Source organism: Eumetopias jubatus, unplaced genomic scaffold (genome assembly GCF_037043125.1).
Source record: "Eumetopias jubatus isolate StellerSeaLion01/CBP00866 unplaced genomic scaffold, mEumJub1_p1.0 scaffold_2, whole genome shotgun sequence".
NCBI lineage: Eukaryota > Metazoa > Chordata > Mammalia > Carnivora > Otariidae > Eumetopias > Eumetopias jubatus.
This window is the reverse complement of record NW_028274808.1, coordinates 200986383-201013802: the sequence shown is the minus strand read 5'-3', so window position 1 is coordinate 201013802 and position 27420 is coordinate 200986383. Positions and strand designations below refer to the sequence as shown.

Here is a 27420-nt window from a genome sequence, read left to right as displayed (position 1 = left end):
CATCTGGGCAGCCCATGGGCAAGGGCAGGCAGGCAGGTGAGTCCTGAGCGGGAGAAGGGAAAGGTCAGCACGGGGATGGCAGGAGACGTACTGGACAGCTGCTCAGTCCGACAGTGCAGGGGTGAGGTGGGGAGGGGAAAGGCCTGGCCGAGCACCCAGCCCAGCCCCCCGCCAGGGAGAGAGATGCTGGGGAGGGTGGCAAGGGGGAAGGGAGGGGGCTCGTGCAGGAGGGTAGGGGGGAAGGCAGGGGCCTGATATCACCAGCCATGTCCTTGCCTGGAGGGTGGCGGGGCGGCGGCGGCGGTGGCGGTCGCGTCCCGGAACGCCTTCTTACTCTTCTGGTCGGTAGCTTCACAGAAGGCCTGGGCTCAGGAAATCGTTTTTAATTTAGTATTTGTTCAGTGCCTCACTTATTGACATCAAAGATCCAAAATCCAGAAGGTCCAAAACGGTATCCAGTGGGGGCTCTTCCTCTCCCCCTGGCCCTCCCAGGAGACAAGCAGAGACCAGTGTCCTGCGGTTCCTTCCAGAGGCCGTGCAGGCCTCTCCCGCAGAGATACTGCCATGTGGTGAAAATTACGTCTACACAGTATCTTTCGTATATGAAAACGATATCATTTTTATATAAAATTTTTAAGCAGTTTTAGCAGATGGTAACCCATGGTCTCACAGTCCTGCACTTGGCTGTTTGCCCTGAAGCTTCCCTGGAGGCTTGCCCTGTGTTGGTGGACGCGAGCGTCCTACCTCCCGACTGTGACGGAGTCACGGCAGCTGTCCCTGGTCGACGGGCTCAGAGGTTGTGTCCGGTGTTTCAGGATGAGAAGCATGGTGGGGCTGACTGGTCTGCCCGTGCTTCTGCAGTCGGGGTCAAGTCCCGGAAGAGGCAGCTTCTCCCTGAGAGAGAGTGGGCCCTGGTGAGCTCCATGGACACAGCCAGCTCAGTGGACCCATCACAGGGAGCAGCATGCCGACCGTGTCCTTGACCTTGCTTACACACTGTGCTCGCAGCTAGTTTCATCGTTGCCAGATAGGCGGGGAAAGGCACTGGGGGCAGTTATAATCAACACTTCTCTTATTTTAGCTCCCGAGTTTTGAAACAGTATGTGTTTCTATGTCTGAACTATCTGTTTAGACCTGTATCTGTTGGGAAACAGTGTTTGGCTCTGAGAAAATCCTGAAAAGCAATGGCTTGAAGAAATCAGAGGTATCTTTGCTCACATAAGAAGCAGTCTGCAGACGGGCAGTGTAGGGTGGGCTCAGCGGCTCTGGGGTGCCATTAGGAATGCATTCTTCTTCCTCTCTGCTTGGCACTCCTTAGAATGTACCTTTGTCTTGAAGTCACAAAATGGCTGCCCTGCCTCCAGCATTGCATCCATATCCCAGGTAAGAAGAGGAGAAAGGCAAAGAGCATAAGGCAGGTGCCAGGTGAATCTGCCTAACTTTCTAGGAGCCTTCTTGGAGGCTACCCCTGGCAACTGGCCTTTAAATCTCATTGATTAAAGCCATTTGCTACATGGCTCCATCAGCAGGGGACTGGGAAAAGTTCTAGCTGAGCACACCATCTGCGATGAGATAGCATTTTTCTGTTGGGCAGGAGAAAAGGAGAAGGGGTTGTGCCGACAACATTTGGCAGCCTCAGCTTCCTCTCTCTGCTTTTCTCCCTGACTTCAGCCTTGGCATCACTGACGAGCAGGGGCCCCGGGGTATTCTTCCTGTGCTGAAATCTGCACCCAGGCCCCTCTCCTGCCTTGGACCCTGGTCTCGCTCTGCCCTAACTCTGTGGTGCCGGCACACAAGCTGGGTCTGGCAACTCCTACAGGAGGCAGCTGGTGATGGTGGAACGTGGGCAGACTTGCAGGCCTCTGGGTCCTCTGCCCCCAGGCCTGGCCCCCTCCCAGGACTGTCCGTGACACTGTTATCCAAGGGCTTGCTTCCCTCCCTGGGGGCTGGCCAGGGGCTATGGACTTGGGAGTCCTGAACTGGACCAAGGCCCAAAATGGTATGACAACACTCAGAGGCCCTTGGGTGGCCACCGCCCTCTGGGTTCTGTGACTGAGGCTGGTTTGGGGTTAAGGTTTAGCTCTGGTACTGGGGCCCCCTCTGCAATTTGGCCCCGGCCCTACCTCCTTTAGAGAAAGCCCGGCCAGCCCGGCCAACCCAGCCCTAGCAGCCCTTCGCTGGCCTGGCCGGAAGGACCTGGTCTGAAGCTCAGTGGCCCCTGACCCATGTCACCCCACCAGGCCCCAGTCTCCCCTCTGTGACCAGCTGGGTTCCCTGGCGGTGAGGACCTGGCCCTAGGCCCAGCCTAGCCCATGGGCCAGGGTGTCATTTACTGCCTGGCTCTGCGTCTTCCGGGACCCTGGGCCTCGTGCAGCCCTGCCTGACCTCCTTGCCTGGGGACTGACCGCATGAGGGCTTCCAGCCACAGGCTCAAGGCTCTGACCTTATTAAAAATACATACTCACACTTCCCAAACGCAGACGTAATGAATGAGAAGCAGAGTCACTGTTGTCTGAGCCTCGGAGGCAGGCATCCTGCAGAGTCATGCAGCCTCGCTCCAGCCCCGCTGACTCATTGCTCTCCGACCGGCCCGCACCGCCATCCTGGGCTTCCTCAGAGAGAGCCTGCCTGGTGTGGGCACAGCCCGGGAGTTAGAGGCCCGTGCAGGGAAGTGGACACAGAAGCCTGGCGGGACGGAGACCCCGCTCTGCGCCCAGCCTGCACTCAGCGAGGTCTCTGGGTCCCCGCCACGGCCCAAAGAGGCAGGACATTCTAGTCCCTCTCCCGTGAGCACCGGGGCGACGTTCTCACAGAGACGGGCAATCACCTGCCAACATGCACTGCTAGGCGAGGGGGCTAGCCGATGTCTGACTGTGGGAAGGTCAGGGACGCCTCCCAGGTCAGGGAGCACCTGAGCACTCCTGGTGGGAGCGAAGGAGCAAGTGTGCAGGGAAGAGCATTGCACACAGAGGGAACAGCCAGCACGGAGACCCTGAGGAGACATCTGACATGCTGGAGAAGCAGAGACAGGCCAGTATGGCTGGAGTGGGGCCAGGGTTGGGTACGGACTCAGACGGAGCCTCACCAGCCACAGTAAGGACTCCTTCTGGAACGTTCTAAAGAGGGACAGACATGATGTCACTTCCATTTTAAAAGAATTGCTTGGTGGCCAGGTTGGAAATAGAGGGCGGGCAAGCGGAGAAGCCAGAACGCAGCTGGTTTCCCCTAGCTGTCCATGAGGCATTGGGAGGGAGCAGAGAGAAGCATCGGGGGTTTGGTCTGAACAGCTGGGAGCAAGGGTTGTGCTTATGGACATGGGAAGGCTGGGGAGGGTCAGGTTTGGGCAAAGCCCAGGAGGCCAGCCTCCCACACAGCCACCAGACAGACGAGTGGGGGGAGGAGCAGGAACAGACGGAACTTTCTGGAGTCCAGGGAGGGCCGGCTAGGTGAGGCGTCCCAGGGGCTAAGTGCAGACAGTGAAGAAACTGGGCGGGAGGGATGGGCCCTGGGAGCCAGGATGTCCACAGGCACTATTAGCATGAGAACATTGCTACCAGGGGCTCGTCCAGGCACTGGGAGGAGCCGGGCTTAGAGCCCAAGTCTGGGGCAGCCCGGGGCTGCGCATCGGTCACCTCTGCCGTGGCAGGAAGAGGTGCGTTGTTTCCCTCGCCCTGCTGTCCCTCCTGTAAGGGCAGGACCAAACTGTGCCCAGAACCATGGGGGCAGAGCCCACGGAAGAACCTGGTCCCCGGGCTGCCAGCCCCTGTGGTGCCGGTGGGAATGACACCATCTGCCAAGACAACATCCAGATGTCCCACGCACGCAGGTGGGGACACAGGCTCTCTGAGGTCCTGTGGCTTGTCCAGGAGCCCTCAGGTCGTCTCGTTTCTCTGTTTTCTTAGCATGAAAATGGGAAGAAACCATGAAGGAAAGGATAGATTTGACCTCAAAAAAAAAAGAGAAACCCCTGTGTGCTCTGTGTGCCGAAAAATATTTTACACAAAGTTAAAGGGCAAATTACAAACTCACAAAAATAACTATCCTATTAGTGAACATGTTTATTGCCTTACTCTATAAAGAGTTCATAGGGGCGCCTGGGTGGCTCAGACGGTTAAGCGTCTGCCTTCGGCTCAGGTCGTGATCCCAGGGTCCGGGGATCGAGTCCCACATCAGGCTCTTTGCTCAGTGGGGAGCCTGCTTCTCCCTCTACTGCTCCCCCTGCTTGTGCCCTCCCTCTCCCTCTCTCTCAAACAAAATCTTTTTAAAAATAGAGCTCATAAAAATGGTTAAGAAAAATACTGTCCCAATAAAAAGTTAGCCAAGAATGTAAATTGATAATTCACAGAAGTACAAATAAATGTCCAATAAACATAGGAAAATTTCACTGCTAATAAAAAAATTTCAAAATAAAACAAGATACTAAAATGTATCTAATAGATTGCCCCCCCAATTTTTTTAACGACACTGCAGGTGAGTTTATTTTGATGTGCTTTGCACCTGTCAGGGGCCAGGTCCACACTTCGGCTTCATACCGTATTAACTGTCTTGTGGCTGCATCCTCAGTTCCACGGAGCATCGTGCCTGTGGCGGCCTTGCTCTCCTGGGACAACAGGAGAGAGTGACGTCCCCCCCACTGACACTTAGGCTCTTACCCTTTCCCCTTGCCCTGAACTTCTTTCTTTTTCTTTTCAGAAAGAAGTAAAACATTTAGTGGGCATAAACATACTACATATACCCGACCGATACAGTTAGGCATCACATGCAACATAGTATTTGCAAAATCTTTACCTTACAATTAACATGGCAGGTTTAATACCACATATATGAACGAGTCTAAAATGTACAGCACAGGAAGACATATGATGACTCTTTTTTCTCCTGAAGTTGAAAAGCCTGGAATATATGTCCAGCAGCAACAGAAAACATTTTGTCTTTCAGCGTAAAGAATTGTGCAAGGCTGACATTCCAGCACATTAAGTTAGGGCACTCCTCCGCTCCAACGGGAGAGCCGAATGACAGCAGCTAGCCGGACACAGGCAGAAACCGCCAACGGTTCAATCGATAAGAGTAAGGCAGACGATAGGGGGAAAAATGCTTGAAAAAGTTTTCTTCTGAAATGCCCTGAACTTGTCGTATTTGGGTACCTCCTGCATTTTGGTTGGTTCCCTTCCATCCCCAGAAGTGTGATTGCTGGGTTAAAGGGGATGGGAGTATAAGGTGCCCGAAAGGTGTTCCCAGACTGCTTGCAGGAAAGGCTCCTCAGCACCTGTTCCCCCGCCGGCTAAGGCTCTGCGGGCAATATTGGATGTTCTTTTTCATTCTTCTATTTTCAAAAGCTTAATTCCTTTTTTGAATAAGTAGCGTGTGACAACCCAGGTTACCAACCCCAAGGTGTTGCAGTCTCCCCAGCACGACCCCCAGCCCCTCCCAGGGTAAAGTCCCTGCTGTTACTGGTAATTCCTGCCTGGCTTTGCATACCCAAAGAGTCCCACAGAGGCGCCCTTATGGTTTTCTTTTCCTTTGGGGGTTACTTTTTTGTTTTTAAGATTTTATTTATTTATTTGATAGAGAGAGAGACAGCCAGAGAGGGAACACAAGCAGGGGGAGTGGGGGAGGGAGAAGCAGGCTTCCCACGGAGCAGGGAGCCCGATGCAGAGCCCGATGTGGGGCTTGACCCCAGGACCCTGGGACCATGACCTGAGCTGAAGGTGGATGCTTAACAACTGAGCCACCCAGGCGCCCCGAGATTTACTTTTTTAATGACTCGTTTGGAAACCTTTATAAGAGCTTGCGCGTCTTTTCTCTTATTGTGGTAAAACACACGTGAGGTAGAATTTACCATCTTAACCATGTTAAGCACACGCTTCAGCGGCAGTAAGTACCTTCACATTGCACAGCCATCCCAACCCAGAAGGTTCCCCAGAACCTTCTCCTCTTCCCCAACCATCACTGTCCCATGAAACCCTAGCTGCCCCACCCCGCCGTCGCCCCTGGCCCCCAGCATCCTGCTTTCTGTCCTGGGAATCTGGCTCCTCCAGGGGCCTCCTATTTGTGAAATCACATATTTGTCCTTTTGGAGCGTTTGTTTTAATGCATCATTTCCATGTTTATTTCTGTGTTTGCCCCTAGCTCACCATCACTATCCAGGAGCACCCGAGGGACCACATCCTGGGGGGGACCCTCTGGGTCTGAGGCTCTGCCCACTGCTCTGGGGGGAGTGCCCTGACTGAGCTCTTCCCCCGCATGGAGGGACGCCTGGCCTAGCCCGTGGCCCCCTCCCAGCTGTTTCTTTTCTAGACTCTGAGCCTCCAGAAGCAGGCGTTCATTTTGGAGGTGCTGTCCGGGTGCCTCGAGTACCGGAAGTTGCTGGCCGTGGTGGTAGATGCGTTCTACGTGCGGGCCGGCTGGCTCTGCCCACGGGCCGACTACAACCTCTTCGAGGGTAGGTGTCCCTGCGGGCCAGGCCTGCGGCCCTTGTCTCTGGCATGGGGGCCGCAGACTCGCAGCAGCAATAATGACCGGGTGGAGTGGGAACGAAAGGACACTCCTCAGGCTCCTGCTGTTTCTGCGGCACTTGTGTTTTCCGAGGTCTCCCGACGGCCTGTTACCTCGCTGGGTCCTCGTGGGTGCCTGTGAGTGGGCGGACCAGGGTCCACCTGACGACACGGACACAGACTCCAGGCCCACTAAAGGCCGCAGGGCTCCCGTCCAGGGGGACGGGATGGGGACTGAGGGGGGCTGGGGGGCTGAGCTTGGTGGCCGGAGGCCAGGTCCGGAGCTGGCTCCTGGGCCCCGCCTGCGCCCCTGGGCACTTGGCTCAAGTCAGCAGCACGTCACTGGCCCACCTAGCAGTCGGTGTGACCAACAGTCCCGCGGACGACCCTCACCTGGCCCAGGGACATTCAAGTTACAGTCAGCTCGAGGCTATTCGGTCTCTCAGAATTAACAAACGAAAATCCGGAATGATTTACTTTTACCGAGGGAAATTCTGGAATTTCTGAGAACTCATCAAATGAGTTAGTGTGTGTGGAAGTGGGATGGAAGGCACCGCACGCTCACCTGTGTGAGACATTTGTGCCATGGTGTGTCATCCTGCCATTTTCACGGGGCGCCAGGTGGAGCTCCCGCCCGGACGGTGGTGGGGCCTGAGGCGCACCCCTCGGGCCCCTGGCCTCTGGCTGACTCCCCCAGGATCAAATGCTAGGGGGTGTGGGGGATGACACCCGAGGGTCTGCCCCACATTCATCGGCCCTGTCTCCTTAGTGATCTGCTACCTGGCCACGTTCCAGCTGGAGGAACTCGGCTTTCAGCTCTTCTGTGACATTGTCCGGGCCCAGCCTGTGGACAAGATGCACAAGGTGAGCCCCCCCACCACCACCTGCCCTGCATCTCCCTTTTTTTTAAAGATTTTATTTATTTCATTGAGAGAGAAAGAGAGGGAGAACAAGTGAGAGAGAGCACAAGCAGGGGGAGCAGCAGCAGAGGGAGAGGGAGAAGCAGGCTCCCTGCAGAGCAGGGAGCCCGATGCGGGACTTGATCGCAGGACCCCGGGATCATGACCTGAGCCGAAGGCAGACGCTGACACACAACTCTTGTGCTGCCTGGTCCGGCCCAGTAAACGACCTGTTCCCAAGGCCCACGGCTCAGGGTGCTCTTTTGGGGACCAGACGGAGGCATCCTATTTCCTAGTCCACACGAAGCTCTCCTGGGAGACTGCCCCACGTGGCCTCCCCTTCTAGCCAGTTTTCCAGAGCCTGGCTTGAGTGGTCTGTAGTGGTCCCCTGACTAGACAAGGCCCTCCAAGACAGAGTGTGGCTTCAGCTTGGTGGACACCCCTACACAGAGCAGCCCCCCAACAGGCCCAAAGTGTGGCCACCCCTCGGACAAGGGCTGGGGCCTGAGCTTCATCTCAGCAGCACAGACGGCCACTCCTGTGGCCACCCCAAGCGACGGCCAGCCTGCTCTGCAGAAGCCTCCAGCTCCCCGAGGTGGCCTCCACTGAGAAGCTAAACTGTGCTGTTTTTCTAGAATCAGATCTGTTACACTTGAGGGTCCGGCCTGGAAAGCAGCTGTTAGGAGCCCACAGTTGCTGGACATCCCTGCTGTGGCAGGGTCTGGGCCGTGCCAGGGCACACACCCTCAATCCCTTGAGGGCCCACCCCGGGTACTGCCCTGGGCAAGCAGAGGCAGGCTGCAGAAAACGGTGCAACTCCGTTCTTGGCATTCGGGAGCCCACGGGGTGGGGGGGAGGAGAGGCCACTGTCCGCCTGTCCCCACCAAGAACTCTCCAGAAGTGGGGTGTGGGCCTCGCGGGTCCTGGGCAGCTGGCTCAAGCACAGGGTCCCCACCAGCGGGGATGGGCCCTGCTTGGCTGGGGCGTGCTCCAGGACTGGGGTGGGCTGCCCCGAAAGCCCAGATACCGTGTGTAGAAGTCCACATGGTGAGGGGCAGCTCCCCAGAGCAGGTACCCCAGCCCAGCAGGTGAGCACGGTCAGGCTCCCCTCTCTGTTCTAGGGAGGGAGGCTCTGTCAGGAGGGGCCTCCTGCCCTGGGGTGGACAGAGGTCTCCTCTCATGGTGCATAGCCACACCTGCCCGCTGGACACTGGCTTTCTGTGTGAGGAGAGCTGGGGGTTTCACCAGGTTGGGGGGTCTGGGCCCGAGCCCCCACAGTGGTTCCTGCTTCTCCCTCAGTTCCTCGGGTTCTTCTTCAATCCCCTAAACCTGTGCTCGTGGATCAAGGATGAGTGGAGCCTCATCTATGAGACCGCCCACGTGAGAGAGAACTGGATCGACCCCCTGATGAGGTGGGCCAGGCTGGGGGCCTCCCTGCACCCCGCTTCCCAAAGCCGCCCTCACTGCCTGTCCCCATGCCCCTGACAGGCTTGGGAAAACGGTGGTTTCACAGGTGCAGGCCAGGACCTGCTGGAGAAGGACCAGCACGGGGAGCAGGGTGAAGCTGCCCCCTGTGGCTTCCCTTCTGATGGGGCTTGGGGGGTCCACCTTGTCTTCCTGGGGACAGAGAGACTGGGCACAAGCAGACCACGTTAGGTACCAGCTGTGTACAGGAGACCCAGAGGCCCAGGGAAGGCAGAAGCCCTTCTGTGGGAAGGAAATCGTGGCCCTGGGGTTGCGGAGTGTCCCCTGAGCTGCCCCTGCCCCAGAAGAAAGTCCTTAGTCCCAGCCAGGCTGGATTCACTGTCCGTCCACAGGGCTGCCAGCAGGGGCCCGGCCTACAGGGCCCCGGGAGCTACCTCCGGGTTCAGCCCGCTTCCAGCGTGCCCCACCCCCTTGCCCCACCACCCGCGATACAGCCCTACCGTTGTCCGCTATAGGACCAGCCCCATCCCAGACCTGCCTTGCCCCACCTGCCCCTCCTGAGATCGCACTCTCCGTTGGCCCTCGGACATGCCCTTCCTTCCTCCGGGGGCCGTGGCCCTCCAGCTGGGGCAGGAACTATCCAAACCGTGTAGTCTGCCCTCAGGGGAGCCCCACTGGCCAGGCTGCTGATGTGGGAGATTCCCTGCCCAAACCCCTGCCCCAGGGCAACCCCGCTCCACCCCTGTAGCCCCTTCTACACCTGTCACCAACAGCACAGCTCCAGGAACCTTACAGCAATTGCCAGCTTGCCCTGACCTCCCTCCCCTGGGCTGTCTGCTGGCCCAGATTAGCTCCATGTCCCCACTGTCGCTCCTCCTCAGACTCGCTGGACTCCGCAGCGAGAGGATCTCTCTGTCCCCTCCTCCCAGCTCCCCGCTCACTCACTCACCAGCGTGGCTTGAGACCTCAGTGCTGCTGGCCCTGCTTCCCCACCTGCTGTGTGACTCTGGGGTGTGGCTGGTACTGTCCCTGCATCAGAGACATTATCACCCCCACCCTGAGGTAAAGCCAGGTGTTTGGGCGATGGGGGGGGGGTCCTTTGGATTCCAAGGACCGTGCCCTAGTTGACCTGCTTTGGAAGTGGCCCTAAGCAGCTTCTCCCACCTTTCCCTTCAAGATGGCAGCCGGAGGTCCAGGAGCTGATCCACCAGCTGGAGGAAGTGATGGCCATTCAGCCCCCTCTTTCAAAGACCAAGGCCAAGGTCACAGAGCCCAAGGAGTTCAACCTGACTGTCCCCCGGCCCCGCGCCATTCCAGTTCCCGAGCCGGTCCCTGTCATGGCCAAGTCAAAACCAGTAAGTGCAGGCATTTGCCGTGGGCCCGGCTGTGAGCCAGTAGCAGCTGGGCTCTTCCCAGGGCCGAGTGTGCTCTGGACCAGACCAGGAGTGTTTAATGACCCCACCCAGCTGAACTGGAGCCTGCCTGGTGGATTCCTGTGCTCCACATACTGAGGTCTGGTCAGTGACATGAAATGAGGCTGGGGGACCATGGGGCTCAGACCCATCTGGACTCGGCACTTGGAGCCTACTTGGAGCCTGTTGCAGCGTACCTCTCCCTCTCTATTCGGTAGTGCCCAGCACACACATACATCACCATATACTCTTCTGTACTCTTCAGATCGTGGGCCGGTGATAATGTCTGTCTGTGTGACCCCAGTCATGTGGGCCTGTCCCTACCCCAGGGCCTTTGCACAACTCTCCCTCTGCCTCGACCCTCTTCCCCTCCCTCTTCTCCTTCTCCCTACCTTGCTGACTTCTCCTGCCAGTCAGGATGCATTGTATTGCAAATAACAGGAAAAAGCAGCTCGATCTGGTTTAGACCATAGAGAACTAGCTGCTTCTGGTTTGGTCAGAGTCCTTGCTGTGCTTCTGTGGGTCATCTTTATCTTTGGGCAAACTTCCGTCATCGTAGCAAACCATCCAGGGCATGAGAGGACATCTAGGGTCAAGAATTCCGTGGCACTAGGATTAGACCAGCTCGGGTGGCAGGCCTCCCCTTGAGCTGATCACCGTGATCGGGGTGCGATGTTCCGACCGGTTGTGGTCCCTGCCCCAGGCACCTTGGTGGACTCAGCTGCCCAGAACCATTCTGGTTTCCTCACAGAATTGAGGATTGCATGGAGGGTAAGGGGGTGGTGCTCGGGGGCCCCAGGGTCCCAGCCCACTCCCACCACCCTTAGGTCTATTGCAACCTGTCTGCCCAGAGAGGCCTTCCATAAACCCCTCACCCGTATCAGGTCCCTCGAGTTTTCAGATGCTCCTTAGACACACAGGGCAGAGGCCCAGGAATTAGGGTCTGGAGCTCAGGGCTTTCCAGGCTGTCCCTACCCCACCCCCCACGGACATGCCCCCTCCAGGCTGGCGAGGGTCTCCGTGACTAGACCCCACGGATACTCCTCGGGCCACCCTGGTCTCGGCAGTATTAATGCCGCGGCCCCTTCCCTTTCCTGGGCTCCATGACACTGACTTTCCTGGGCTCCGTGACACTCTCCTGGCCTCACCTGCCCCTCCAGGCCTCCTCCCTCATCCCCTGGCCCCCCAGTCACCTGCCTGTTCGTCCAGTGTCTCCTGGGCCTGGGCGCTATGCTCGGCTACCTTCCTTCTTGCTGCTGGCCCGACGTCCTTCCTTTCCCTCCCCTGGATGACCACCAGCACCCAGGGATCCCAGTCAGAGCTCAGCAGCTTCCCTTCCAGCCCTGCCTCTCCTGGTGCGGGCAGCACCCTCCCGCACCCACATCCAGCTGGACGCCAGCCTGGCACCTCCACACACCCCTCCAAACTGTAGCCGATGACAGCAGGCTCCTCTCCTGCCACCCCACCAGATCCCCAGGAGCACCTACCAGCCGCCCAAGGAGAGGCAGTTGCTAGAGATGACCAAGAGATTTAATCGCTGGAAGGCCGAGGTGAGGAGCCTTCCGCGACGCCTGCCTTCCTAGAGCCCTCGCCGTGGTGGTGGGTGGGTGGGGGGTTCTATGCAAAGAAGCAGGGGAGGAGTGGGGAGCTGGTCCGTGCCCTTGTCCCTTCTGGGGCCCAAGGACGCCGGCTGGTGGCCAGTAGGGCCAGAGTCATGCACTGCTTGCAGGAGCTGCTGCTAAAGGCGAACATCGAGGAGATGCGGTGTGCGGTGCCCAGGTCCCAGGGGGAGCCCCTGATGCAGGTAACCCCCAGCGCTCCACACCCTGGGTCAGTCTTCATGGTGGCACGGACACATTGCTGCGATGCCCTGCCAGCAGCGACACAATGAGCCCCTCATTTAGTCTTTCCAGGCTCGGTTCACAGAGGGGCAGGCTCCCCGAGCCAGGCTGAGCTCAGCCTGAGCGTGCAGGTGCGGACGCACCTCCCAGACCACTGCGGGCACGCGTCTTCTGTGCTTTCTGGGGCTTCCTAGTTTCCCAGATTTCCGTGCTGAGCACCTAATGTTTCTACAAGAAAAACAAAAACCCCGGTATGTTTGTCAATAAGGGAAAAGTAAAGGGAGAAGGACAAGGAAGGCCTGTTCTCGGTGGCAGCTCACTCCGGAGGAGCTGGGCTGGCCCTGCCCTTCCCCTGCGGGCCCCCCTGGCAGCAGCCGGAGAGGCAGAGGGGCTATGGTCCCCACAAGCAGCTGCGGGGGGCGGGGTGGCGGTGACGGCAGGTCCCCAGGAGGTGCACTTCGACCCACGGCTCCACACACTGCAGCCGTGGGGCCCGTCCCGGGGGTGTCCACAAAGCAGCAGGCCGAGAGCCAACCTGGGGGGCAGCCAGGAAGGGTTGTGGAAGCCAGCCCCAGGGAGCAGCTAGGGGGATGGGTCCCAAGCCCGGAGGTTCAAGCTCCGCTGACTGGGAACCGGCTGTCCCCAGGCCTGGCAGGCCCACTCTTTCCCGGCCCCCGGCTGGGAGGCCCGACACCCCAGAAAGACTGGGGAGGGCACTGGAGGATAGAGGGGCTGCCCTGGGGGGCGCACGTGCAGGGGGCAGGCTGGGAACACATGGGTGGGCAGCTGGAGTTAGGATAGAGAGGAGGGAGCTGGCCCTCCCAGGGGTGCAGGGCCCACCACCTCCCCAGGGTGTGTTAGGGGCACCTGGTGGGCACAGGTGCCAGGCCCTGCCTTCTACAGGACTCCAAGAAGAAGCTGCAGCTTCAATTCATGCCCCGAATCCTTAAGACTCCAAAGCTGACCTTCTACAAGGTGAGGGGTGCTCCTGACTGGTCTGGGTGGGCACAGGTGCCAGTCCCCTGTCCCTGGACACCCACCTCCTGGCCTGTTCTGCGCCCAGGGGCTCGGATGGCCAGAGCTGGAGGCAAGGGCAAGTGTGAAGGGCAGGGGGGCACCTGCTGCCCCGAGTCTCCCCTCACCCTCCACCCCACTGCAGCCGGCCCCTCCTCTCTCCTGCAGCCCAGTGAGGTCCCGGTCAAGCTGAACACTGCTGCCATCCTCCGAGAAGGGTCTTTATACCAGCGGCAGGTGGAGAAAGAGCTGCAGAGGTGGGGGCGGCAGCTCCTCACCCCTCTTCAGAGGAGGGGGTGCAGGGCATGGCTCTTGTGGGAATAGAGGGCGCCCGGTGGCTGTGGTGCTTTGGTGGGGTCCACAAGCAGGCCAGTGTTGGGGTCACAGCTGTATCCAAGGAAGATAGTCCCGGCTCAGTGAGGGAAATGGACGGGACAGAGGGGGGCTTAGCAGAAAGCTAGCCCAGCCCAGACCTCTCTCAGGGGTCCCCTCCTTTTCAGACCCCTTCCTGATGCCCCCCTCCCCCCGCAGACCACCAGCGCGGCAGAGCCTGTGCTTACCCATGAGCTGGGCTGTGGGTGGGAGTTTGGGTGGCTGCCCAGATGGATGGGAGGACAGACAAGTGGACAGGGGGAGGGCCGATGGACAGACGGGTAGACAGGGGGAGGGCCGATGGACAGACGGGTAGACAGGGGGAGGGCCGATGGACACTCCGGTGAATAGACAAACAAGTGGCTGGAGGCTGGATGCACGGGACAGGTGGCCAGTGGGTGGGTGGTGTGGCTGGGACTGGGTGAAGAGCGCCCCACGCCTGTGAGGGCCACCGACTCCGGGGGAACCTGGGGCATCCCGGTGGCCAGCGTGGGCCCTGACCTGGGGGGATCCCAAGCCTTGCCTCTTGCCCCCTTCCCCAGGGTGGATACGCTTGTGGACGGGGCCAGGGACTTCTCTGAGTTCCTCCAGTGGCAGAAGGAGATGCAGGCGAAGGACCGGGAGGAGGAACTGGCCACAAGCGCGTGCCGGAGGCTGCAGGGGAAGCTGAGCCGTGAGGAGGCCATCCTGGCCCGGCAGCACCTCGCGCAGGAGAACAAGCAGAAGGCCGACCAGAAGAAGGAGGAGGTGACACAGCCTCGCAGGAGCGGCTGGGGGCCCGGGGGCCGGCCGGTGGGCCTGTCTGACCCCCAGAAGCTGTGGGGCTGCCGAGGGCCATGGGCCTGGCCGCTCCCGTGGTGGTTGGGGGGCGGCGGGGGGGGGGGCGGCAGGGGGGTTCTAGAGGCTCTCTGAGTGGACAGTCAGGCTGGCCCTTCTGGTCCAGACCCGCTCCTCGCCCCCACCAGCAGAGTCGGTTGGCCCACACGTCCACACATGAAGGAAGACCTGAAACTTCTGGAAAGCCCACACGTCGAACATTTGCTTCTAGTGTCCTGTCCCATAGAAGGGTCTGTGGGCATCCACGTTACCACTTCAGAGGCTGTAGACATATTGGTCTAGGCTCGTCCTCCTGCCAGGACAGGCGGCCTAGGTGGGGACCCCCAACCTGTGTTTCCCCGAAAGCCTGTTCCTTGCAGAGGGCCTCCGAGGGGCCTGGGCTCTGTGGCCCAACTGCAGCCCTGTCCATCCTCAGACATGTGTCCCTGAGGACCTGCGGTCTCCTGAACACCTTTCTGATAAACTTCTCTGTGTCTGTTTCTATTAGATGTCAGGGTTTGCTTTTCCTTCCTTTTTAGTTTCCTTTTTTACAAATAGGAAGTCAAAACAATGTGAACAATAGACCCAGAGGAGTGTCCCTTTTGGGGAGCCCATTTCCACCTACCCCCCTCAGCTCTTATTTCCATTAATTTCTGGACGATCTTTTCTGTCTTTCCTTCGAAGCAAATGTGTACACTTGCCTACACCCACTTCTTACGTCCCTCTCTCCTTACACACGTTGTCTGTGCGGCATCCGCAATGAATAAGGCCCATGCAAGCTTCTGGCATCGGGGGAGGGGGACTCTCAAGGGGACATCTTCCAGGGGACGTCGATGAGTCAGAAAGTAACGGAATGCAGGGCTTTTGCTGTGTTGCCCCGTCCACACTGTCCGGGGCATGCGGGCTCATCAGAGATGCTGGGTCACCTTCTGCAGGTGGTGTGCGAGGGGCCTGGCCCCAGGACCCCCGCCTGGGTGCACTGTACTGAATTCAGAGATTTGTGCTGAGCCTGTGGGCGTGACGCAGCATCTCGGCACCGTGCTGACGTGCCTGTCATTTGTTAGGTGCGGGGCTGAGTGTGTTTCATGTATTTAAGACCCATTTCTGTGACTTCTTCTGTGAACTATCTCTTCATGGCTTTTGTCCATTTTTACACAGCTTTACTGAGACATGATTGACGAGTAAGACTCCCATATGTCTAAGGTGTGTGATGTGACGGGGCGCCTGGGTGGCTCCGTCAGTTGAGCGTCCGACTGTTGATCTCAGCTCAGGTCACTATTTCAGCGTTGTGAGATCGAGCTCCATGTCGGGCTCTACACTCAGCGTGGAGTCTGCTTCAGATTCTCTCTCCTTCCCCCTGACTCTCTCTCTCTCTCTCAAATAAATAAATAGAAACTTTATTTAAAAAAAAAACCTGGTAATTCTATTTTTAATTTTTTGAGGAAACATTAAAATACTGTTTTCCACAGTGGCTGCCCCAATTCACACCGCCACCCTCGGGCACCCCTTTTTTCCACATTCTCGCCCATATTTGTTGTCTTTTGACTGTTATGACAGCCATCCTAACAGGTGTAAGGTGATAGCTCATGGTCATTTTGATTTGCTTTTCTCCGATAATTAGTAATGATGAGCATCTTTACATATACCCCTTGGCCATTTTTTTACCGCCTTTGGGAAAATATTCACATTCTTTGCCCATTTTTTAGTCAGGGTATTTGGCTTTTTTTTTTTCTACTGAGTTGTAAGAGTACCTTGTGTATTTTGGACGTTAACCTCTTATGGATATACGGTTTGCAAATGCTTTCTCCCATTGCACAGGTGACCTTCTCATTTGATTGGTTATGCTTTATCCTGTGCTGAAACCTTTTAGTTTGAGATAGTCCCAATAGTTCATTTTTGTTCTTATTGCCTGTGCTTTTGATGTCAACTACCCCCCACCCCGGAAACACAGCTAAGGCCAATGTGAGGGAGATTGTCTCCTGTTTTCTTCTACGAGTTTGTGATTTCAGGTCTTATGTTGATTTTTGTGTGTGGTGTGAGGTAGGGGTCCAGTTTTCCCAGCACCACTTGTTGAAGACACGGTCCCCTCCCCACTGAGTGGTCTCCGTGCCAAAGATCCATCAGGTACTTTCCAATAAGCTCTTAGCCTTCATTTCTTTCATTTTTAAGAGTTCTTCACACATGGGGTGCCTGGGGGGCTCAGTCGGTTAAGTGGCTGCCTTTGGCTCAGGTCATGATCCTGGGGTCTTGGGATCAAGCCCCACATCTTGCTCCCTGCTCAGCAGAGAGCCTGCTTCTCCTTCTCCATCTGCCTGCCACTCTGCCTACTTGTGCTCTCTCTGTCAAATAAATAAATAAAATCTTTAAAAAAAAAAAGAGTTCTTCACACATTAGGGAAAGTAACTCTTTATGGTATATTGTAGACAGTTTCTTCCAGTTGGTCACTCAGCTTTGCTTATGATGTGTTTTGTGGTGCAAACTTACCAAGCTTTCCTTTTATTGTGTCCACATTCTGAAGAGCGAAAAGAAAGGTTTTTCCTATACCCACATTAGGGAGCAATTGACCCATGTGTTCTCTAGTATTTGTATTTCATTTTTACATCTGGATCTCGAATCCACTCAAAGATTATTCTTGTACATGGTCTGAGATCTGGATCCACTTTTGTGGCCAACCATTTGAGTCTTCCAATCCATGAATGCACTATGTCTCTCCATTTATTTAAATTTTTTATTTCTTTCATCTGTGTTGTATAGTTTTTAGTATTCAATCCTGTACACGTTCTGTTAGATTTGTGCCTAAGTATTTCTTTTATTTTTTTGAGTAATTGTTAAGTGGTGTTGAATTTTTAATTCTTGTGTCCATGTATTCGATGCTAGTATATTAAAATGTAATTGACTTTTGTGTGTTGATCTTATATCTTGTGACTTTGCTGAACTCCCTTATTATTTTTCTAGGACAAACAAGGAGTTTTGTCGTAGATTCCTTGGGATTTTCTATGTAGACAATCATGTCATCTGTAAAGAACAGTTTATTTCTTCATTTCTGAACTGCATTCCTATCATTTGCTCTTCTGGCCTATTGCACAGGCTAGAACTTCGAGGCCTGTGTTAGGTAAGAATGAGAGCATACGTTTGTGCCTAGTTCCTGATATCAGGGGAAATCAGTCTTTCACTGTTAAGTACTGATGTTGGATGTAAGTTTTGTGGATGTACTCTCCATCAAGTTGATGAAGTTCCACAAGTTTTTATTATGAAAAGGTGTTGAATTTCATCAAATGCTTTTCTGCCTCAATGGATATGATCATGTGACTTTTCTTCTGTGGGCTGTGAATATAGTAGATTCATGACTATATGTGATGAATGTGATGAATTATTATCACATGACAGAGTTTCAAATACTGAACCAGCTTTGCATCTCTTCCCCACTTGGTTATGGTATATGATACTTTTTATATATGCTAATTGTATTTGCTACTATTTTGATTTTTTGCAAGTGTTTCTGCATATAGTTTCACGTGGGATGTTAATCTGTGGTTTTCTTCCTTGTGCTGACTTTGTCTGGTCTCCGTATCAGAGTCATAAGAGCTTTGTAAGATGAATTTGGAGGTATTCTCCCCTCTTTTATTTTCTGGGGGAGATTGTGTAGAATTGGTGTTAATTCTTTCAACATTTTGCAAAATTCTCTAGTGAAATCATCTAAGCCTGGAGATTTACTTTTTGAAAGCTTTCAAATTACAAACTTAATTTCCATTAAAGTTATAGGGCTATTCAAATGATCTGCTTCATAAATGGTGAATTGTGGTTGTTTGTGTTTTTTTTAAGGAATTTGCCCATTCCACTAAGTTGTCAAGTTTATGCATGTAGAGTTGTTTATAGTATCCTATTATCACCCTTTTTTTTTTCTTAGTGTCTGTAGGGTCTATAGTGATATAACCTCTTTCATTCTTTTTTTTTTTTTAAAGATTTTATTTATTTATTTGACAGAGAGAGACACAGCGAGAGAGGGAACACAAGCAGGGGGAGTGGGAGAGGGAGAAGCAGGCTTCCCGCCGAGCAGGGAGCCCAATGCCAGGCTCGATCCCAGGACCCCGGGATCATGGCCTGAGCTAAAGGCAGAAGCCTAACCGTCTGAGCCACCCAGGCGCCCCTATAGTGTATCTCTTAATATAGCTTTTTTAGTCATTGCTCTAAGTATTACATCGTGCATGCATAACTTATCACCACCTGCAAGTGTTGTCATTTTATTTATTTTTTAAAAACTTTTTTTTTTAAGATTTTATTTGTCACAAAGACAGAGAGCACGAGCAGGGGGAGCAGCAGCAGAGGGAGAAGCAGGCTTCCCACTGAGCAGGGAGCCCGATGTGGGACTTGATCCCAAGACCCTGGGATCATGACCTGAGCCGAAGGCAGACGCTTTCCTGACTGAGCCACCTAGGCATCCCAAGTGCTGTCATTTTAACAGCTTGAGTCAGGTCTAGAAACCTTACCTCCCAAGTCCCATTTCCTTCCCGGTTTCATGACAGAATTATCTTAAATATTTTCTCTACACACATTTAGAGCCACACCAGACGGTGTTATAATTTTTGCTTCTACCATCAGACATAATTTAGAAGCCTCCAGAGGAGAAGGAAAGTCTGTTGTGTTTCCCACATTTTTGCTTCCCATGTTCTGTCTTCCTTTCTGACGTTCCAAGGTCCCTTCTCTTACCACTTTCTGTCCAAAGAACTTTCTTTAGCCATGATTTTAGGGCAGGTCTGCTGACAACAAATACTTAGTCTTCCTTCATCTAAGGTTGTCTTTGTTTTTCCTTCTTTCCTGATGAATATTTTTGCTGGGTATGGTATTGTGGGTTGACGATTCTTTTTTTTTTTTTTAAGATTTTATTTATTTATTTATTTGACAGAGAGAGACAGCAAGAGAGGATACACGAACAGGGGGACTGGGAGAGGGAGAAGCAGGCTTCCCACAGAGCAGGGAGCCCAATGCGGGCCTTGATCCCAGGACCCTGGGATCATGACCAGAACCGAAGGCAAATGCTTAACGACTGAGCCACCCAGGCGCCCCTGGGTTGATGATTCTTTTCTGTCAGCTCCTGAAAAATACTGTGCACCACCTGGCCTCTGTGGTTTCTGATGAGAAAGCCATTGTCATTCACATAGTTTCTCCCTTATAAGTAATGTGTCATTTTTCTCTGGCTGTTTCCCAAGATTTTTTTTTTTTTTCCTTTAGTTTTCAGAAATTTAATTACAATATGTCTCAGCATGGGTGTCTTTGGGGTTCACTGAGCTTCTTGAATTTCTAGGCTTATGTCTTTTGCCAAATTTGGGACGTTTTAGCCATGACTTTCTGACGTACTTTTTCCTCTTCATCCTGTTTCCTCTTTCCTGGGACTCTGATGACAGGAGTGATAGATGTTTTTGATTGTCCCACAGGTCCTTGAGGTTTTGCTCATTCAGTCTCTTTTCTCTGTTACGTTCAGATTGGGTGATTTCTCTCCACTGTTCTACCTTCAAGTTCACGGATTCTTTACTCCTTCCCTCCATCTGCCAGTGAAGCTATCCGCTGAATTTTCTATTTCATCTATTATGGTTTTCAGTTCTAAAAGTTCCATTTGTTTTTTCTTTATGTCTTCTATTTCTTCGCTAAGGCTTTATTTCTTTGCTGAAACTATTTTTTTCATTTGTCTCAAACATGTTCATAATTGCCATTGAAGCATTTCTATAACGGCTTCTTTAAAAATCTTTGTCGAACCTAGCATCTTTGTCATCTCAGCATTTATTGTCTGCATTCAGCTTGACATCATCCTGGCTTTTGGTATGATGAGTGATTTTTTTACTGAAACCCAAACATTTGGATATTATGGGACTCTGGATCTTATTTAAACCCTTGTCTTAGCTGGCTCCCTCTCACACAGGTAGGGGAAGATGGGGAGCTGCCATATTATTTCCAGGTGGGCCTAGCAATCCAGGCCCCCCAGTTGGCCTTTGTTGACCCCTGTGTGGGGGGTTCCTCATTACTTCTTCGCAAGAGCTCTGGCTAGACCTGCACTCATGTCTCCCTGCCTGGCAAAGGTGGGAGTACCTTGTACCTGCTCCCCATGTGGCCTCCACTGTCGCATGGCAAGCATGTCAGGAGTGGTGTCCATACCACTTGGGTCCTCACTGTCCACTCGGCCTCTGATGACACTACTCTTGTTACTGCTGGGGAGGCGGGGGGTGGGAGGTAGGTTGCCACATGGTACCCTCTGACGTTTCCTTCCCCGTCCTGGAATGTGCAGTTACATGCATTTATGTGACTAGAAGCTTTATATAAATATATTAGGCAGATTAGATGGCACTAAATATTCGGAGAGAAAGGGATTTCAATGTCTCTTGTATTATTCATGTTGGATGATGACTCTTACAGCATTAACTGTAACTTTTGCCTCAGCTGGTCAGAGGTTCCACGGCTGCGGCCTGGCCCACGGAAGCCCTTCCTGCTGCCCTGCCCTCTGCACCCCTCTGGAGGGGCTGCGGTGGTGGGTACCCCCGTCTTCATCCACCAGCATAGATGCTGGCAGGGCCTGAGGTAGCAGAGCTGGTCCAGGCAGAGATGGCCCTTACCGTCTTGTGTGTCTTTTTTTTTTTTTTTTTAATATTTTACTGATTTATTTGAGACAGAGACAGAGCACAAGCAGGGGGAGCCGCAGAGGGAGAGGGAGAAGCAGGCTCCCCGCTGAGCAGGGAACCTGACATTGGGCTCGATCCCAGGACCCCGAGATCATGACCTGAGCTGAAGGCAGACGCTTAACGACTGAGCCCCCCAGGCGCCCCAAATCCCGTGTGTCTTCCTCCCCAGCTTCAGCCTTGTCCTTGGTCCTGCACTGCCCACCCCCTTGTTACAGGCACGTTTATGGAGAGCCAGGAGATGCCACCCCTTCTCCTGCCTCCTGGCTGTCCCTGAGATGTGGCTTGGCCGGGGCCTGGGGACCCCGCAGGGCAGGGCTCCTCGCCCACGGTTCATTCAGGGTTTGTCTGTACTCTACCCACGTGAGATAAGACCCCTCGCAGATGTTGATAGCCCACCTCTTTTCACCTCATATTTCCACATGAGCATTTTTCCACTAATAACAAGTTTTCGAAAGTACTTTTAAAAATACGCTTTTTATTTCAAAACAGTTTTTTAAGAGTTACAGAAAAGTTGCAAAGATAGTGTAGAGCGTTCCCGTGTCCTCCCCCCAGCTGCCCTGCTGACATCTGCCGGCACCACACCAGGTCTCCAGGGCTGCCACAACAAAGCCCCATGGCCCAGAGGGCTCACGTCACAGTTCCAGAGGCCCCAGGTCCAAGGTCAAGGAAGGTGGCAGTGGGGCTACGCTCTCGGCTAAGCTCCTCTGAGAGGATCCTTCTTTGCCTCTTCCAGTTGCCGGTGACCCCAGGAACTCCGTTGTATGTGGCGGTCTCACCCCAGTCTCTGCCTGCACCCTCATACAGTCATGTGCCATGTGTCCGCATCTCTCTGTGTCCTCTCCGCTTCTTAGGTACACTTGTCATGCGATTTAGGGCCCACCCTAAATCCAGGATGATTTCCTCTTGAGATCCTCAACTAATTGGACATGAGATCACATTCTGAGGTTCTAGGTAGATGTGAATTTGGGGGGAGACACTGGCCCACTGCACCATGGGATATTTGTCACAGCTAAGTAGCTAACATTGGTACATGACTCTTCACTAAACTCCACACCTCCTTAGGATTTGAACTCGTTTTTTTTTTTTCCCCCCACACAAATGCCCTTTTCCTGTCCCAGGACCCCACATTACATTTAAAGGTCATGTCTCAGACTCTTCTTGGCTGTCACAGTTTCTCAGACTTTCCTTGTTTTTGATGATCTCGACAGTTTGGAGGAGAGCTGGTCAGGTGTCCTGTAGAATGCCCCTGGGTGGGATGTGTCTGATGCTCTTCTCATGGTTAGACTGAGGTTGTGGGTTTTGGGAACAAGACTGCAGAAGCAAAGTGATCTTCTTATCACACTCTTTCAAGGGTATCTTATTTCAACAGACTCATCACTGTGATGTTAACCTTGGTCCCCTGGCCAAGGTCGTGCCTGTCAGGTCTCTCCACTGCCATTGTCTCCCCCCACCATTTGGAATTCTGCAGAAGGGGGTCTCTAAGCAAAGCCCACACTCAAGGAGTGGGCACCTACTGAGAATTCTTCTGCCCGGAAGACTCCTCTCTTCTCTCTCACTTACTTATTTATTCAATCACTTCTTTCAGTGGGGACTCACACATATTTGTTTTACACTTTGTGTTCTCACCCAATAGGACAGTATTGATTTTGCTGCAAGCTTTGGCTTTTGGGAGCTCTTTCAGGTTGGCCCCTGTGTCCCTCTGACTGCCCTCTGTCCTTTTGCTGTGTAAGCACTTCCTTACTTTATGGCATAAATCGAAAGGGATGGTCAAGAGCCATTTTTTATGCACACCAGTGAATTGTTTTACAGAAGGATTACTTCGTGCTGCTGTCTCTAAGCCTGAAGTCCAAGCTGCCTGCAGGCTGATTCCTGCTTACTGTGCGGCTTAAGATGAGCCCCCCATTGCACAGGCAGCCAGGGCTGGGAGTTCGCTAGCTCCGTGGCCACCCTGGGCCAGTGATGGAGGTATAAACCCCACGCTGTGCCTTATAGCGTCTTGAGGACTAAAAATAGTATTCTGAATTGTTCACCATAGCACCAAACTGGAAGTGATCTGAATGTCCATCCACAGTAGAATGGATGAAAGCTTTGTGATATAGTCCTCAAAACATACAGCTGCAAAAATAAGCCAGCTACAATCCGGGACATCTCCTTATGAGGCTAATGAATGCAGCGCAGAGCCAAAGAGGCGAGAAGCACCTGGACACACAGGAGGGTTCCGGTCACGTGCGTCCAAGTGACAAAACTGCCCATTCCGTCGTTTAAGACTCTTCACTAACGAGGCACCGTGAGAAAGAAGAGAGCAGGGTGACCAGCAGGACATGCCTGGGGGCTCATGTGACAGAAGGCTGAGGCTGCCTGGGGGGCTGGCATGTGCTGTGCTCCTCAGGGCTTCCAAGCAATGAGCTCCCTCCTCTCTCAGCTGGAGTCCCGGGGTGGATGGGCTTCGGGGCAAACCCAGTGGCTCTGACTTGGTTTCCCCAGGACCACAGTGGAGGAAGGGAGGACATGAGGTGGAACCTCACCAGTAGGCCCTGACCTCCAGGGGACTCCCGGTAGCTGATGAACTTAGATCCGGGTTCCAAGGTGACTCGGGGTCAGGGGCAGGTTCTGCTCCCCAGACCTCATGCTGCTCTTGGGGCTGGGGCAGACGGCGGGGGCAGGGGGGGTACAGGCCTGCTCCAGGGGGCACCTCCAGCTCTGACCATGCTGGGTCGGCTGTCCGAGCAGATGGCTGAGCTGAAGCAGCAGTGTGCTGAGAGGCGCCTCCAGGAGGAAAGGTCCATGAAGGAGCTGGTGGAGCAGGTGACAGAGGTGCAGAAGAATGTTAAGCTGGCTCAGATGAAGCTCCTGAAGGGCCGAAGGCAGATAGGTATAGCGGGGGGCTGGGTACCATGAGGCCGCACCCAGCTCTGCCAACCCCCCACCCCAGCTCAGGTCTCAGGCCGCCTTCCGGCCCCAAGTGAGCCACCGTGGTTGGCGAGGGCCCAGCTGCCCTCAGGGGAAGGCTAGGGCTGGGCCAACCGCCCTCCGAGCCCCTCAGCACCCTGTTCGGCCCCCAAGTTCAGGAGGTGATAGAGGAGAGCCGGGAGCTGCTGCAGCGCACCATACAGGCAGCCAAGGAGGAGCAGAAGGAGCGCTGCGAGCTCGTCTCCCAACTTCGAGCCCTGGAGACCCAGCCCGTGCGCAAGGGCAAGCTCGTGGACCTGACCCAGGTAAGGACACGGCCTGTCCTGGGGAGCCTGGCACTGCCATGGGAGGGCACGTCCACAATTCCCACCGAGACCAAAGGAGGTCTGGTCCCAAGCCAAGGTCCACCCGGCATGAGTGGCATACCCAGCTGTGGATGCTGCACCTGTCATGTGCCAGGCCTAGGGCTGGCCCAAGAGTCCACAGTCCTGTCAGGGAGACCTCTGTGACCTCTGGGGGCCAGAGCCCAGGGGGCCTGGGAGGGGGCAAGGTAGGCTTCACAAGTTAGGCTTCAACAGGGTGAAGGAGGTCACAGGGCTCCCCAGGCCCAGGCGGGCAGGGCGGTGTAAGGACAGCGCAGGTGCACAAAGGCTGGATGTGCAGGGGATGAGAGGAGAGCACTGGTATCTGGAAGCCTGTGTGCGAAGAACCAGGAGAAGCCAGGCTGGCATCTGGTGAGGCGGGAGCTGGCCTGGAAGGGCCACGGCAGCTGGTCTGGGAACGAGGCCTGATCCCAGGGGATGTGGGAAGTCCAGAGGGCACTCAGCCCAGGCCCCCAGGGCCTGGCTTGGGGAGAAAGCAGTGAGCTCCGTTTGGGCCCAACCCCAGTAGAGGGGCCTACAGGGCACCCAGCTGCGATGTGCAGTCACCAGAGGGGGGTCCAGGCTGGAGAGGCTGAATGGCAGACATGTTACACAGGGCTACTGAACAGAGGGAAGGAGGTCTCCTGGGCACAGGGGCCAAACCGAGGGAACCTGGGGGAGGGTCACCAATGCTGGGGCAGAAGACACGTCAGGGCACAGGAGACGGCCCTGCAGGCTGGGCACGGGCCTGACGCCCAGCTTCGGCTCTCCCCATCACCCTGCAGATCCCTGGGTATGGCCTGGAAGGGGAGATGTCTGTGGTGGAGCTTCGTGAGCGGCTGGCCCTGCTCAAGGAGACCCAGCGGCGCGAAGAGGAAGAGAAGCGAGACCAGATCATCCAGGGAAAGCGCGCCAGAAGCCAGGAACTGCAGAATACGGTGGAGCAGATCTCACTGTGCCGCGCGGCCATGGGGAGGTCTGCGGCCTTGAGGTCGGTACTGGTGGTCCCAGGGGCAGGCGCCTCTGGCAGGGGGCACGCCGCGAGCCTCCCCCCGGGCGGGTTCTCCCTGCAACAACACACCACTCGCCTGCAATTTCCTTGCAATAGCTTCTCCCACCCCAACTATTTTATTAGATCATTTTCAGACGTGAAAAAATCGTGCAGTGAGGGCTTGGATGCAAAATGTTCGCATGTAGGTCACAAGTACGACCTTTGCCATGTGTTCCATCTAGCTAGCCACTTATCTGTCCCTAAAGAACCTTCTGGAAGTAGTTGCAGACTTCAGACACTCTTCGCTCCTGAACACTTTGGTGTGTGCATCTTCTGAAAAAAAGACATGCTCCTGCATAACCACAGCACAATTACACAACTAGATATTTCAGCAAAAATTCCCATCATCTAAATATCCTCTCCGTATTCATGTTTCTCTAGGGTCCCAAGACTGTTTGCTGTAAGTTTTAAAAGATTGTTCGCCGTAATTTTTTTTTCTTTCTTTTTAAACCAGAACCTGGCTGAGATTCACACATAGCATTTGATTGTCAGGCATCTTGACTTGACTTCTCTCTTTTAATGGAGAGCACGTACACATGGACCCCTTTTGTTTTGGGAACACTGTGGTGGCTTTTCCAGCCCCATGCGTCTGTCCCGTGGCAGCATGGTCAAGCATGGGTTGGTGTCACCCCCCTGGGTCAGGTGGCACCCAGCCCTGTCATAGCATAGCCTGGTTCAGGGTCTGGCACCCAGGGCTCCAGAGAAAGTGTGTAACTGGGGTGGGGTGGACAGAAGGAAGGACTGTCACAAAACCCATCACTATTGATCCTGAGTGAATGCTGCTCGGGTTACAATTTGAGGAGGCCCCGTGACAACTGTGGGGGCTGTCCAGGCAAGGCTGGCTGGCCACCCAGCAGGTCCCCAAGGTGGCAGGCACCTGGGAGACTTCACCACTTCCAGACTCAGCCTGATAGACCCCACGTGCAGTCTGGTTGGTGCTGGGGAGCCTCCAAGGGTCCAAACCTGCTAACAAGGCTCCTGGAGCCCGCTGCGTACAGCCAGACCTCATGGCATTGATTCGCCAGGACCACTTTTGTGGGCAGTCTGCCTGGCGGTGCCGTGATGTGCACTTAACCCAAAGCCGTCAGGGAACAGTCTGTAGAGTGAGACCTCATTCTGGAAGGAAAAATGGTCTAGTATGATAGAGATTTGCAAAGCTGTTTTAGCAGCCGTTGCCTCTAGGCAAGAGTGGCAAGGGGAGCACAGGGTAAAAGAGGGTTTTCGCTTTTTTGCTCCAAATACCTCCGCAGCTAATAGACATGGGGTACGTTTTTATAACGTTAAGTGCAAAGAGCAAAAAGATAGGGGCGCCGGGGCGACGGCACCCCCGTGGTCCTTGGAGAGCCTCTCCCCCTGCACCCGAAACACTTCCGGTAACCTGCGGCTAGGGCCCCTCTTAAGGCCGCCCCGTCGCCCGCTCAGGTGGGAGGAGAAGAAAGCCCGGTCTGCGGCCCCGGGGACGCCCTCCCGGGACGAGCGCGTGCTGGAGCTGCAGCGCAAGATCGAGGAGAAGGTGGCGGAGCGCCGCCGCACGCAGGCATCCCTGAAGCCGGTTTCGGCGCCGGGACCCGCGCGCCCTAAGCCATGGGTGAGCTGCGGGAGCTGGCGGGGAGGCTGGGGGCCCGGTGGCCTCGGGGGGGCGGGGGGAGGGGAGGGGTCGCGGATGGGGGCGCAGGGTCGCTGGGCCCGCGCCGACCTCGCCGAGGGCCCGTCCGCAGGCGCACTTGGAGGAGCAGCACTGGCGGGAGCTGCAGCGGAGCCGGGAGCGCCGGCTGCGGGCGCTGCTGCTGAGTAGCTCGGCGGGCGGGCACGGGCGCCGCCTGGAGGCCGCCTGAGCCGGGCCGGGCACGCCCCCAGGCCCCGCGCATCCCGCCCGCGTGGGGCGTGCGGCCGGCGGTGCGCGCCTCCGCCTCCTCGGCCCCTTCGCCCGGTTCCACGCGCTCAGCCGCCGCAGAGCGCCCCCCCCCCCCCGCCCAGAACAGGGTTGTGGTATAAAATGTAAGACGCCCAGCTATTGCCTGGGACAAACACGCTAAAAAAAGTATCCGCTTTTTATCGGCAATTCAGACTTATCTGGGTGTCCTGTATTTTATATGTTAAATCTGGCCACCCTTGCCTAGATCCTAGCCCTTCCCTAGGGCCCAGGGCAACGCATT

At 55.1% G+C, this 27420-nt stretch overlaps 1 protein-coding gene across 1 annotated transcript in view; it reads left to right on the top strand.

The window, feature by feature from the left end:
• The window catches only part of CFAP99 (cilia and flagella associated protein 99), a 38652-nt gene extending 11553 nt beyond the window's left edge, over positions 1–27099 (top strand). Inside the window, exons 3-16 of the mRNA XM_028089723.2 lie at positions 6298–6442; positions 7264–7358; positions 8693–8805; positions 9996–10173; positions 11700–11780; positions 11960–12034; positions 12975–13046; positions 13254–13342; positions 14000–14204; positions 23672–23813; positions 24005–24156; positions 24999–25204; positions 26687–26852; positions 26983–27099. Of these exons, the coding sequence (XP_027945524.2) occupies positions 6298–6442; positions 7264–7358; positions 8693–8805; positions 9996–10173; positions 11700–11780; positions 11960–12034; positions 12975–13046; positions 13254–13342; positions 14000–14204; positions 23672–23813; positions 24005–24156; positions 24999–25204; positions 26687–26852; positions 26983–27099 (1836 nt within the window). The remainder of the gene's footprint in view (positions 1–6297; positions 6443–7263; positions 7359–8692; positions 8806–9995; positions 10174–11699; positions 11781–11959; positions 12035–12974; positions 13047–13253; positions 13343–13999; positions 14205–23671; positions 23814–24004; positions 24157–24998; positions 25205–26686; positions 26853–26982) is intronic.
• The last annotated feature ends 321 nt before the right edge of the window (positions 27100–27420 follow it).